The sequence below is a fragment of the Agelaius tricolor genome, unplaced genomic scaffold (genome assembly GCF_023055355.1).
Source record: "Agelaius tricolor isolate 1412-34295 unplaced genomic scaffold, bAgeTri1.0.p SCAF_5, whole genome shotgun sequence".
Taxonomy (NCBI): Eukaryota; Metazoa; Chordata; class Aves; order Passeriformes; family Icteridae; genus Agelaius; species Agelaius tricolor.
In genome coordinates, this window is record NW_027269265.1 from 14930432 (window position 1) to 14944167 (window position 13736).

A 13736-nucleotide genomic window follows, 5' to 3' on the forward strand; every position below is an offset into this window, starting at 1 on the left:
TATATATTTTTCCCAGCAATCTTAGGAAAAAAAAAGATATCCCACTTGTACTGGCTCTCACCATAGTCTGAAATCAGTTTTTAAGCTAATGGCTGAAAAAAAATCAGGCACTTTCTGAGAGTTAACCTACACAGAACATGTCTCTGCTTTTCAGGTTTTGGTAACAAAGAGAATATTGTCAGGTGTGACTGTGTTGTGGCAGAATGCCGTGCATTAGCCATAGGTTTCCTGTGGATTGTTTTGTAAGGGAGAGGAAGAGGCTATGATATGGGTGAGTGCTGTCTGTACTCAGAGTGTTGCATTCCATGGATGAAGGGGATGCTTGTAATGAGGATATGGATGTGTTTATTCCAAAAACCCCCCTATTCACAGTCTAGCTTGTTAATTAGGACAAACAATTGCTGACTGTCATAAACATTCACTACCAGTAACACAGGAGAGGGCTGTGTTGCAAGATGACCAAAGTGATAGGATTATGTTTTGAGCCTCTCAAAGATTATGCTGGAAATAACTGCACCTTTTATTTGAAACCTTGAGAGCTTCTGCACCTACTCAGGCAGGTTAGCTGGGCTCTGCATGGGTGCAGCTGCTGTCCTGGAGGCTTTCAGGAAAGCTGGTAAGGCTGGCTGCATTCAAAATTCACAGCAGCTCCTCCTGGAGTAGACCAAGAATATTCAACTTTGGAAAGGCTGTGGTCAATGCTCTGTGGTCTGTGCCAGGTCCTGACCTCTGCTCCAGTCTGAAGCAGACAGAGCTCCCAGCTCTGTGCCTCCTCAGAGCTCCCTTTATAGTATCTAGGGAAGCTGAAAAGTTACTAAATTATCCCAGATACAATTCCCAGAACCAAAATTGCTTCCACACTCATACATTTGTCTAAAATTTGATACAGTTCAGTGGGCTTTTTTTTTCCACATTCAATCCCAGAACCAAATGAAAAGGGTTATGAAAAGTTTGAAGTATTTCAATAATTGGAAAATAGTCTCCCTAATGGTGAGTGGTTTGAATTTTCCTGGAGCATTTTTGTACTTTTATTTTTTTAAGAACTGGGTTCTGGAAACCAGTCAAGTAGTACATGAATATAAGAATCCAAGACATATTGAAACAATTTTAAAGCCTGTGTTCTATAAATGTAGGGCTTAAAAGAATGTGTAAAATGGGAGTGGTTGTAAGAAATGCTTTAAGAGATTTAAATTAAAAAAAAAAAACAACAAAAAGATGGAACCCCCAGTGTGACTGGCAGAGAGAAAATAGTTGATTAGGAAATATTGCAAAATAATAGGACAATCCTAAAACTTGCAAAATAACTTCAAAAGCTCTCAGTAGTGTATTACAAATATTAAATAAGTCTTGCCATTGTCCCAGAAGAGTTATCAGATGCACTGGCATTGCTCCTGCAGTGGCTGTACTTAAGAACTGCTCAGAGAAATTGCCCAGTGAGTGCCACATGGGTCACATGAGGGGTGACCTCTGCCTGTGTCTGTGTCAGGGTCTGCAGTGGAAACCCAGAGATGTCCCTGGCTCCCAGGGCTATGAGGCAGGGCAGTCAGCTACTTCATTTATCTGCTCCTTCAGCAAGATGATTCCAAGAAGCTGAAACAAAGCTGCCTCTGCATCTCTTCAGCCCAGCCCAGCCCAGCTGGAGCAGATTTTAAAAGCAAAACCCAGCTTGCTGTTGCTTTGGATCTCACTAATTCATGCTGTGGTGTTCAGCCTGTGGGAGAGCTGGGGGTACAGTGTGTGTGCCCCCCAGCATCCTTCCAGCTGCCCCTTCCTTCTCCAGGATTTTGGGGAGAGGTGGTAGGAGTACTCTGACTTCCCTCCTTGCTAAATGGTTTTGTGCTTGGGTGAGAGAGGGGAGAGGAGTGATGCTGACTTGAGACAAGGGTGGGCTGTGTCAGGTGTTCACCTTTCCCTCCTCCAAAGGTGCAGCTATGGAACAGCCTCAGACAAAGCAGAGCAAGCCCTGGTTGTGCTGTGGGTGTGCAGTGGATCTGGCAGGGTTGGGCAAGGGCTGAGGCATCGCCCCTCTGTGGCACTGAAATGTGGTGTGCCACCCAGACACTGCCAAGAGGTGTTCTGGGGGTCACAGGGGTGATTCAGGGAAAGCAAGAAGAGTAGTGTTGTGGGAGAAGGTCAACTACAGGTTTCTGCAGGTAATCTGCCTTACATTTTCCTGTTCCTAAAATGTGCTTTTTGTAACCTGTGGAGGTGCTGCAGGAGCTGTCCTGGGTCAGTTCTGTTTAACACCCTGAAATACACTTCTTCATTACCTCTGCCAAGAAACTGTTCCTGCATCTGGACAAATAAACCTTGGTTTTGCTCAGCATCTCATTTTCTATGCCAGAATTTCTTACACACAGTTATTGCCCTCATTTAGTAACATGTATTGAGATGCCAAGTGATTTCTACAGTGTAAATGTGCTTTCCCCAGTATGAATTAATACACTGATTCAAGTGGCATTAAATGGAAAGAGGTTTTAAACAGCTGGATGTGTTTGAAAATAACTGTGAGAAAAACAGTTTTGTACAAATTGCTCAGAGGATCTCACTGGTGATTAAGGGAAGACTTTCCATGGCACAGTGGGTCCCAGAGGCTGAGCCTGGGACAGGGGGTGTTGTACCACTGTACAGGTGGCCCTAATGGTCTGCTGCTGTTACAGGCTGGTGTGTGAATGATGGCTTTGCCCAGCTCCACAGCTTAGCTCTGTTCCAGGAGCCACTGTGTCTCCTTTGTCCTTTTTGTGCTGACCAGGGTCCAGAACTATTGCTTAATTTCATCTCCAGAAGTATTGCTCAATCTTTTAGTTCCAATGATGCAAGAGAAATGGGGTGAATGCTCTTGAATGGTTAACTTTTATCCACTAATCATTAGTCCCAGCTTTAGAAGAACTTGCAGAGAAGTTACAGATCTTGCCATATCTCAAATAGACAGCAGTTGTTCTTCCTCCCAAGCAGAGAGTAAGTCAGAAATCATACTTTTACCTTGCAGATATAAACCATGCTGTTAGTGCTTGGGAAGGGTTCCAGAGCAAAAGTCAGGCACTGTAGCTGATAGCTTCAGCCAGCATCTGGCTGCCCTGCACAGAGGGAGGACAGGAGGTCTCAAAAGGCAGCCCAAACCCATGTCAGATATTGCAGGTTGTAACCACTATGAAATCCACATGGGCATTGAGTCTGTGCTAAATTTAGTCATCTTTGTGGTACTAGATACAGGAATTGATTGGTCAAAATCAATCAATGATATTTTATTGCCTGTAGTTGGAGTAGCAAAGTGTTTCTCTTCCTTTGCAAGCTGGTGCTCTTAATACTGAAATAACTTTTTTTGTGGTTTCCTGTGTTGACTGCTTACGTGGATTGACTGTGTGTGGGTTGGGGGAGGCTGTGTTACTGTGAGGTTTTGACAGAAATTCCTTGTGTTCAGAGAGCAGCAGCGTGAGGGCAGAGTGTGAGTGGGGTTTTCTTCCTGTTGGATGACAACAGGTTTTCCACTGCTTCTTAACCATGTTAGATTGCCCTCAACTTTATGTAAAAAATAGGACTAGGATAACATTATGTTCTGTATTGGCTACTCCATGACTGGAGTACCGAAGCCAGTTTTAAATATGATATGGATGTTGCCAGGAATAGAAACCTCTCCTAGAAATGAATGCCACTTCTCGTCAGGGTCTATCCAGCAAATGCCCTGTGAGTTTTTGTTTCACAATAGCATAATTTGGAACCACCACAGCTCATACTTCAGCATTCAGAAACTGTTTGCCTAGAAATGTATGTATGTATGTATGTAACTAGGGGAGTTTTAGAGAACAGTCCCTCTACAACTGCCAGATATAGTGAGAAATGTTCATGTGAAAATGAGTTGGTTTTTCAGCTGTGATGAGATGTGTGCTCTTTTCCAAGAACTGGATTATTGTAGTTCAGAAATGTCAGTTCTGAACCAGTCATAGTTGGAGAAAGACACAGCTATCTAGCAATCCACTGAAAATAACATTACTCCATTAGCTGGCTTCCTCTTTAGCACTGTTGTGATGTAAGTCAATGATTTTAGCTTTAATTAAATATCCTGTCATGTTTTTTATATTGGAGAGAGGGAGTAGCTGCCCCATGCCACACCACCCTCGCTAAATCCAGTACATCCTGTTTTATTTTTAAAAACTTCTCAAGGTGAGGTCACTCTTTCTAAAGCTACTCTCAGGTTCTGAGAGCTACAGCCTTAGATTCTGTCCTGTCTGACAGGTCTCACTTAGGGAGGAATTCCATCTTTCATGAAAATGCAACTCTGCTGGTCTGCACAGGAGCTCTGACCCCATCCTCTGCTCCAGCTCTCCCCATGGGTGGTGTAGTAGCTGCTCTGCAGTTCTTTTGTTCTGTTCTGGGACCTGTTGAGTAGAAAGCCTGCTGACAGCCAGGAAGCAACAGATCAGACTGTTGTGAATGCTGACATTTTCTTTTCTCTGGTCCAATGTAGAAGAAAACTGACTGGGAGCTGCCGGAAGGACCTAGTATTGCATGAATCCTTTTACCTCATGGAGAGGAACATTGGCAGGATGGTAGGGAGCTTTCTGCTTGAGCAGATGATGGCTCTCTCTTGCAAAGACTGAGCTGCTGAGAGCTATGGTGGTTGCAAAGCACCATTGGCCCAGCTTCACCAGGAGCCATGCTCTGCCTCTCACACTGAGCACTTCTTCCACATGAATTGTTTCATGGAAGCTGAGGAGCTCTGTGGAACTGAATTCTGCACAACAAACTTGGGCTCAGTAATTAAGTCTCAAACTTTGTCCTGAAAAACTCTTTCAATGATGAATAACGAAGAGGAAGAATATTTTATTTTCCACAAAACACTGGCTGCTTGGCTGGCAGTAGTTGTAGGATGGGATCCAAACCCATTGAAAGGCAGTGGCTCTCATTCTGTTCACTTCAGTGGAGCTGACCTACAGGGTGCTCTGTTATGGCTCATCCTTATTAGTGGAGTTTAGTCCAGCAGTCCTAGGGGTGAGCCTAGGATGGTTCTGCTCTGTTGTACAGGCACAAAGGAGCCTGTCTGGGCAGTGGAGAGCTTGTGCTCTAAACAGAGACATCAACAGAGCAACCAAGCATCACACGTTCCTGCTGATTGGGAATGGGCAGCAGGAGAGAGGGAGAGCAAAATTAAAAGCTTGGAGCCTGGTATGGAATAAAAGAAATGGCAAAAGAAGACATCCACCAGGGCTGATAATCCCCTGCAAAGTCTTGTTTGTGGTTTGTCTTGGAAGTTGCTGGCCAGTTCCCATTGCCTGTGTATCCCAGACTCACTGCATGTGCATTCAGGTAACCTCTGCATGGTCTCAGCAGAAGTTAACTGAGAGTCTAAGCAGCTGATCCTGTTCTCAGCAGCTTTAACACCTCTACAACAGCAGTTTATACACCTCTAAGTTAAGCATGTGCCAAAGTACTTCATTACTCTGGTGTCAGGTGCTCAGTACATGAGCCTGGAAGGGCATTGGAAGAGTTTTACACTGACATGGCTCTGGGAAGAAACAGAAGGTGTTTGTGTTTGGTGTAGCTAATCTGGAATACACACAAACACCAAATTAATCTCATTTAAAAGCTTTGAATTAAGTCTGTTTATTGTAAAGGATCCTCCCACAGTTCTCCACCTTCTTTTTGTTTCCTGGTGTATTTTCATTTGGGAAAGCTGCACTGTGGATATGTTCTCTGTGCTCAACTGAACAGCGATCCTGCTGCAGCTTTTGGTATTACTGTTCAAAAAGGAAAGCCACAACATCATTAGCTTCTCTCCCTTTCTCCTTTGGATTGCCTTTCATTCCTGCTCAGATCTTACCCAAAACCTGCTTACCTCCCTGTTTCCTGTCCTTTCAGCTTCCTCAAATGCGATGACTCAGCAGCTCCAGGATGAATTTGACAGCAGCGTGGAGAATGCAGAAGCTTGGATGAAGGCCATCCAAGAGAGACTGAGGATCAATGACAACACCAAAGGACCTCGATCTGCCCTGGAAGCCAGACTGAGAGAGACTGAGGTAGGGAAGGCAATGGGATTCAGAGGTGGCTCTCACTCAGGAGTTTTCCATCAGGATACCGTCAGCTGCCCCTGCTTGTTGGAGCATTGGGCCTGTGTGGATGGGTTCACATCAGTATTCTTTTAAATTTTCTATTTGCAAATTGTTTACAGATGTAGAAAAAGAGGATGGCAATTTGCTGTCGCTGGCTTCCAAGATTTTCATATTGATTTGGAACACTAGCAGCAGGTTTGGCAGGTTAAAATGTTTACACTCTCCTCAAGCCTGGAACAATTTGGTTGCTGCTTGCAATTACCATAGTAATTTGCAGACAACCAGCATGTAGTATAAAAGAATCAGATCATAGTGTTCCACCCCCTCCAGGACTCTGGCACTGATAGAAAAAGATTGCAGTGTCCTGGTAATGGGCTGTTTTAGAGTAATTCCTTTGTCCTTTTCCATAACCCTGATGATAACAGGGTTTACAGATCCCCTTTATGATCTGTTCAATGAAAAGGTAAAAGTTCTCTTTGTTTTTCCTGGTTTTACTTAATCTGTTTTATAACTCTTCTCAGCGAGATCCTGTTGCAGATTGTGCCTGCTCTCTTACAATGATTTCACATTCATTAACTTCAGTTTCATTAGATGTTATCTAGGTCTTGTAATGTCAGAGAAGGAAACACTCCTGTTTGTCCCATTTGTACCATTGGAGGGAGTGGTGATCTTTCTATGACTAACATTTAAACTATTTTTATACTTTTATTACCTGTAATTCCAAGTAATCTGTTCTTTAATTTAAATGGCAAGATCTTTCCCATTGTTGCTTACCCCAAAGCCTCTCCTTTTGTGTGTCTACTTATATTTGGTCTCCCTCTTCTGAAGTGTAACAAAAAAGTTGCAGGCTTACATGGATGATGAGGTAGTTTACAGTGATGTCTTCAGCCTTTTTCCTTAACTGTGGTTTATTGGAGGATGGATCTTGCCTGTGGCATAATACAGAGACTGTTCATGGAGTGATGGAGGGTGGCTAGACTTGCATGTCAGTCATAAAAATCTGAAGCATTTTGTCTTGGTCTGTAGTTTTATTTTTCTAACCTTAAATTATTTTCACCCTTTTCTTTTGTCTGGAAAGCTATAATGTGTACAGTCTCAACAAACACACAAGAGACACAGGAACTCGAGTGGAAGAGTGGCAGTTTGGCGAAGGGGGAACATTCATGGCAGAGATAACAAGTTATAGGGTCTAAAGATTTGTGGTGATGTGATATGGCCTGAACTGCTGAAGCCTGTTTACTTCTGTGGGCTTTATAGGAGGTCTGTAACATGCAAAAAGTCATATTAAGAAATTCTTTCAACTCACACTTTGGAGATTCATCATTCTAAAGATTGACAAGTTCTTTCTTCCTGTGTGTACCTTAACCCTGTCCTGTTCCTTCATCTTGCCTCCCTTCTGGGCCTGGCTTCTGTCTCCAGCTCAGATGTCCTCATGATGTGCTCACTGCTTCACCTATTGGCTGTGTTCAAATCCACTGTTTGGTTTTCAGTTCTTTTTTTGCACCTGGCTTGCCAGATTTTTTTCATGCTTCCTTCCTGTGGTTTATTTTCTGTTAATTTGTTAATGAAAATGTCAGCCAATGAGACAAGTCATGTAAAAAACAGATTTGAAAAAGAAAAATTACTGTACAGCCACTGCTTTCTCTCTAGCTATTGTTTGCTTCTAATTGTTGGAAAATATCAGGCTTAGTATACAGCTTTAGTCTTACACTTTACCTGTTGGATGATAGCTGTGGCTTGTATTTTCTTGTTTTGCCCTGCCCTTTGCCCTGCTTCCCTGGATTGTGTTAATCACACCTTTCTTAGTAAATAATTTCTGCAAACAACTGTTGATACATCACAGGCAGGTGTGCTGCCTACATGCCAAAAGAACAGGCTTTGCTTTTCCCAGAATGTGGGGCTGGAGATCCAAAGGCCTTTTACTTGTCTCACCTTTGCAATAACTGACATAATCAAATCCCATAGGCCTAATTTTTAACAAAAGTAATTGCTGATTTTGGAAACCTTGGTGTTTTCATTGTAGAAGCCTTTTTCTTCAAACTGGAAAGTCTTCAGTTTGCCAGGAGTTTATGGAAGAGCAGCAAGAAAAGCTAATTTGATAGTATCAGAAGTTTGGATAAAGTAATGTTGAAAGTTGACATCTGAATTGGGGGATGATTAATCTGTTAAATTATACAGAACTTGTGCTGATTTTTCCATCTCTGGATACTTAAAATTAGATGACTCCACTTTCAGTTCCTGGCATTCCTATTTGTGTAAGATACACATTTTCACCAATTCATAACTTAGCAATTTAGGGTTGAAGCAAAATTTGGTAGCAGGCAGAAAATTCCACTAGTTTCTCTTGGCTTCTTTTCTAAACCAACCTTTATTTGCACTAGAAAGCCTTTTTAATATGCTTCATGATTTCTTATAGTATAGCTTAAAATGGAGAGGTTGCAGTGTAGCCTGTGGAGGTTGCCTCTTTGTGCTTTGGCAGGTGTGGAAGAGCAGCTGGCCTGTGGCAACACAGTGCTGTAACCTTATAACAGCAATGGAAACACAACCACAGCCATTTCATAGAGGATGGTCTGTTTTTTTAGCTAACTTAAATGTTTTTCAACTGCTGTGTGGTATTCAATTAGATTCAGTTCTTTATGATGTTTAAGAATAAACATTATTTTCCTTTCAGGAGAAACTGCAGCAGGGAGTTAGGTGGGAAGAGTTAATTGTCTGTGCCGTAGAGAAATGTTTCCATCCTATGGTAGTGTCGTGTTAACAACTGGACTCGGTGATTGTGAGGGTCTTTCCAACCTAAATGATTCTATGAGTTCATGATTCCTGGGTAAAAACAAAGTTAACATTTCATCAATTATCCTTGTTTTCTTTCCATGCTTTCAGTATAATTTGTTTTTCTCACAGAAAATACGTGCCCTGGAACCAGAAGGCAGCTTGAAAATGGACTTGATTCTTGTGAAGGCAGATGCTGCTCTTCGCAGCATCAGTGAGGAGAAGAAGCATGAGGTACTCTCTAAACTGAAAGACATTAAAGCCTTGTGGGAAGAGACAGCCATATACATCACTCATTGTCACAGGTAAGACAAACACATCTTGGCTGTGTTGAGGCAGCTGTTTCCTCCAGTGCTTTCATAAAGTGCTTCCTGCTTCTCTCTGCTCCCTGGATTGTAGATAGCAATTCCCTGCTAATCCCGGTCCCATGAGCATTTTGGGGACTGTGTGGGGAGAAAGGATCAGTGAAACCTCAGTGCTCTGCCTTCACGACCTGGCCCACCCACCCCATGGTCTGCAATGATGAGTTTGGTCAGGACCTTGTACAGAATATTTCCTCCCCAAAGCAGAGAGGACCTGGGAAGTGAATCCAAACCCTGAGAAGTCAGAGCAAGTTAAAACTGCTGAGAACCTTGTGCACTGCTTTGAAGGCCTTTTGAAATTGTTGGTCTCCACTGCTCCCATCATCATTTCATCTAACTCCTCTCTCCTCTCTCCCCAACAGCCGCATTGAGTGGGTCTGGCTGCACTGGAGCGAGTACCTGAAAGCCCAGAATGAGTTTTACACATGGATTCACAACATGAGGGTCACCTTGGAGCCTGACATTGAGTTACAGCTTGGCTTAAAGGAGAAGCAGTGGCAGCTGAGCCACGCTCAGGTTTTGCAGAATGATGTCCTAAATCAGTCAGTCCTGCTGGAAAGGCTGCTGGAGGAAGCTGCTTCATTGTTCAGCAGGATAGGTGACCCCAGCGTTGATGAGGATGCTCAGAAGAAAATGAGAGTGGAATATGAAGGAATCAGGCAAGAAGCTCAGGTACACTTATAAAGAGTGGGAGGTGTTCAAATTCCTCCCATCTATAGTGCTGTATGCTACTTGCCCCTTGAGTGATGGGGTTTACCTGGTAGGGATGCAAAAGGAAGCAGAGCTGAGGATCCCTGTGCTTTCAGTCAATGGACTGTTTGAAACAATTGTCAGGTCCCAAGATGAGCTGTTCTCCTGGGGTCATGTTAATTGGGATGCTCTTACATGGTGCTTTATAGTGTGTTGCTGTAAAGTAACTGCAGGCTGCTTGCTGTGACCTAGTGAATATTGCTTTAGGTCATCTCTGTATAAAGTTTGAATTGTTCCTCATCTTTCAGCACATTAGTGGTTCATGTATAACCAGATGCAGAGTACCCATGCCAGGAGCCAGGGAATATTACATGGACACAGCCTTGCTGGAGGAAGTAGGATTAGTTGAGACCCAGAACTGCCCTCCCTGCCTGCAGAACTGGGAAACACAGAGGGTGGGAGTCAGCTCTGGCCCAACACTTTGCTCAGTGGCCACTTCCACTATCTGAAAGATTTTCATGCACAAAGATACTAATTCTTGCCCAATACTAATCTTCCAGCTTGAACAGTTGTCAGATAGGCTAGTGTAAGATATCCTGCTTCATCTTTTAATACTAGTGATTTCCTTTCACCCTGTTTTTGCGTAGAGATTTCAGAAAATGCTTGTACTTTTCACTTCTAAAACTCAAATAATGACAGGATTAGACCATGTGATATGGCTGAGGGGCAGACATCTGTGAATAGGCAGAAGAATTCAATTTCTTACTAATCAAATCAATAGAAATACTTGAAGGGGTATTTTAAATACATATATATATAGACACATCTATACCAAACTTATAGAAATTAAAACCTAGTTTTTGTTCATTCCAGAATTTCATAGGCTGGAATTACCTGGTGCAAATAGAAGTAATTTTCATTACATTGGTTCTGCTATCTGCCTCTGTTATAATGCTGCCTTCTATTAATTCCCACACCTACACACCAGTCCAGAACAGGAGCCTGACAGTGATGGATGCTTTCCCTCCCTGGATGCCGTTGTACAAAGTTAACTTCAGATCACACTGGAGGAACAACAACATTCAGATGCTTGTTCCATTGCCCTGCTTGCCTCATAGATACATTTTCTCTTTTGAAGTAAAATACCCCAAGCCCCAAAAGGGACAAAAAACCCCTAAGCTGGCATCTTTTGTGAGCATGTAGTTCAGATATTTTTTAGCCATAAATAAACAGCTACTGCTCATGTCTCTCCAAAATCTAGAGTATGTTTGGAAATTCTATAGCTGCAGCTGCCACAGAGAAACCACCAGCAGACTTGGGCCATAACACTGATTATTTATTTTTAAAGGTAGATCCCTTGATTACAAGGCATCTGGGTATTCAAATAAGAAGGTTCCTGGGAATTCAGGTGTTGTCTGTCTAGATTGCCATTTAAAATTATCATTCACTCCCTCCTCACCAAAAATGTCTTTGGTTTTGAAGCTGGAGACAGTCATTAGTTATTTTAATAAAGCTGTTCTTTTAGATAAGTAATTTGAATACTCAAAGCCAGGATGTGACCTTTGTGAGACTGATTTTACATGGTGTGATTTCTCTAACCGACTTGGATATGTGCTGGTGTAAATGAGATCAGGAAGTGGCTCATACTAGTTAGACAAAATATGTCTTTATGTTTCCAGCCAACTGAGACTCGAGAAAAAGCTTTTCTTTGGCATTGGTTATAAATACCACATTTCGTAGAAGGATGGATTGAGAGAATCCAGCTAAGAAATCTCTCTTTCAGGAGGTATGGAACAAAGAAGGGAGTTGGAAAGCCTTGGATTTCGCAACTGAAGTAAATGAGGAGTTTATTATCTAATGCCAAAGTGACAGGCACCTTGGGAATTGTGTTGGAAAGCATAACACTTGTTAGGGAAATCTTGCCACCTCTTGCAGTGGGCAGGAATGAATGAATGAATGAATGGAAGAGACACAGGAGTTGTAAGGGGATTTGTAAGTTGTTCTGGCTCCTCACATGATGAGAGGCCAGACTAAATGTGACTTGCAGATGCCAGCTGAATGCGTGAGCACAGGAGCTCGCTGGTGTTTGTTACTCTGGTGCTTGAAGGGCATTTTTAGACCCTGTGCAGTTGTCCAGCTCTATCAGAAGGCAGGCTCTTGGACAGTGTTTCTTAAATGGTTTGCCTGTGATATTGCTTCTTTGGTATGAGCAAATGGTGGGAGGTTTTTTTTTTTTTCTTCATGCTAACATGTGTCTTTAACATTCCCAAATTTTTAAAGCATATCTTTTAATTACATTGATAGGAATATTGTTAGATGTGGCAGCCATTTCCTACATGCTTTCCCTTGCCCATGAAATTAAAAATATGCAGATGTAAATGGTTGTATGTTTCAGCATAAATGATGATTGAAGATGCTAAGAAAAGTTTTGATATATGGGAAGTTGATATTTAGGAAATATATTAAATACTTCTGAGCACATCAGATTCATTTCAGTCTGTGTTGTCTCTGTTAAGTGAAACCTAGATACTTACAATAGTTTGCAAAGGTACCCCAAGGGTAAGACTAAAAGTGCCAGGAAGGGCTACAGGAGCTTTCTGTTCTCTCCTTGAGACACTACAGAGGGATTTAAAGTAGGAACTTCCTCTATGTGCTCTAGATTGCCTTCCAGAGGGGGCTTATTTGCCTTCCCTGACTGTGAAGGGAGCTTAGGGGACAGGGCTTCCTAAGCCTCTGTCCACCTTCCTTGAGTACACAGGGCTGGGCATGTCTCCTCATGATAGCCTAATGAATATGGATGTTGAATTTCCCACTGTGCTGCTCCCCAAGCAGCTAACCTAACAGGAGCAGGTGATACCTTATTTTTCATCATTGGAAAGTTTTCCTGCTTAACTCTTGTGGGAGGAAGGCTCAGCCAGCCTTTTCTAAGCTTTTTGTGTGACAACTAGCACAGTCTGTCCAGATCCATGGCATCTATTCCTTGACCTCACAGACCAACCCAAACTGCTTATTCCTTTATTTTAGCTGGCCAAGGGTAGGTTGTATTGACTTCCTTTTGAAACCCCTGTATATCAGCCTAAGATTTTTGAGTTTAATAACATCTCTGCTTTTTATTCTGATTTATGTCGTTTGGAGCTTCTGCCAGTAAAATAATCTAATTCCCTGGAGTCAATAAGCTTAGCCTGAATTGGGTCACTTTGATGTGTGGCCCTTTTACACTGCTGTAAGGCTGTCTTCTTCAGATCCTTGACTTGAGGTTGAAGCATGAACTGTTTAGCCTCTGCAGATTTGAGAATTGAATTAACACATGGGGATTTAGCAAGTGAGGTGTTCTGCTGGACACAGAAGTCTGCAGTCATAATTCTACCCTTTGGTTTCATCCAAACCTGTGTATGGCTGGTGCTATTAAAGGTCATGCTCTAATAATTTCATCTTCCATGGGAAACAAGTGTCCCTTAGCTGTCCCTCTTTTATCTCACAGCAGGTCAGCTAACTTGAGGGGAGTCACTCAGGATTTGCAAAAGTCAGCAGAGACTGAAGTCAGTGTGAAAAACAGGCTGGTGGTGTTCCACTTGCAGGGTGGTGGCTTTGTAGAGCACCATGGGCATAGCCTGTCCCAAGGGTGAAGGGCAGAGTCCCAGAGAGACTGCCACCCCCAGCACATGGGGGATCCTGCTGGCCTGGCTGGAGAGCAGGCTGGCAGAATGGACATGGCTCACTGCCACCTCAGGCAGCTTGGCAGGTTTGGGGACCTGTCCAGAGCCTCACAGGGGCAAGGGAAATGCAAAGGGGACTTTTGAGCTCTACCCACCATTGCAGCTGTCACTTTACTGCCCTGGAGGGCAGCTGCTCAGAGGCCAGTGCTGTG

General features: G+C 42.9%; 1 protein-coding gene across 3 annotated transcripts in view; it reads left to right on the forward strand.

Moving 5' to 3' along the window:
* SYNE3 (spectrin repeat containing nuclear envelope family member 3) overlaps positions 1-13736 on the forward strand; it is a 75917-nt gene that overhangs the window by 26794 nt on the left and 35387 nt on the right. For all 3 annotated transcript variants that reach the window (XM_071426548.1, XM_071426549.1, XM_071426547.1), the window contains exons 2-4: positions 5857-6014; positions 8949-9121; positions 9541-9850. In XM_071426548.1, the coding sequence (XP_071282649.1) occupies positions 5857-6014; positions 8949-9121; positions 9541-9850 (641 nt within the window). The remainder of the gene's footprint in view (positions 1-5856; positions 6015-8948; positions 9122-9540; positions 9851-13736) is intronic.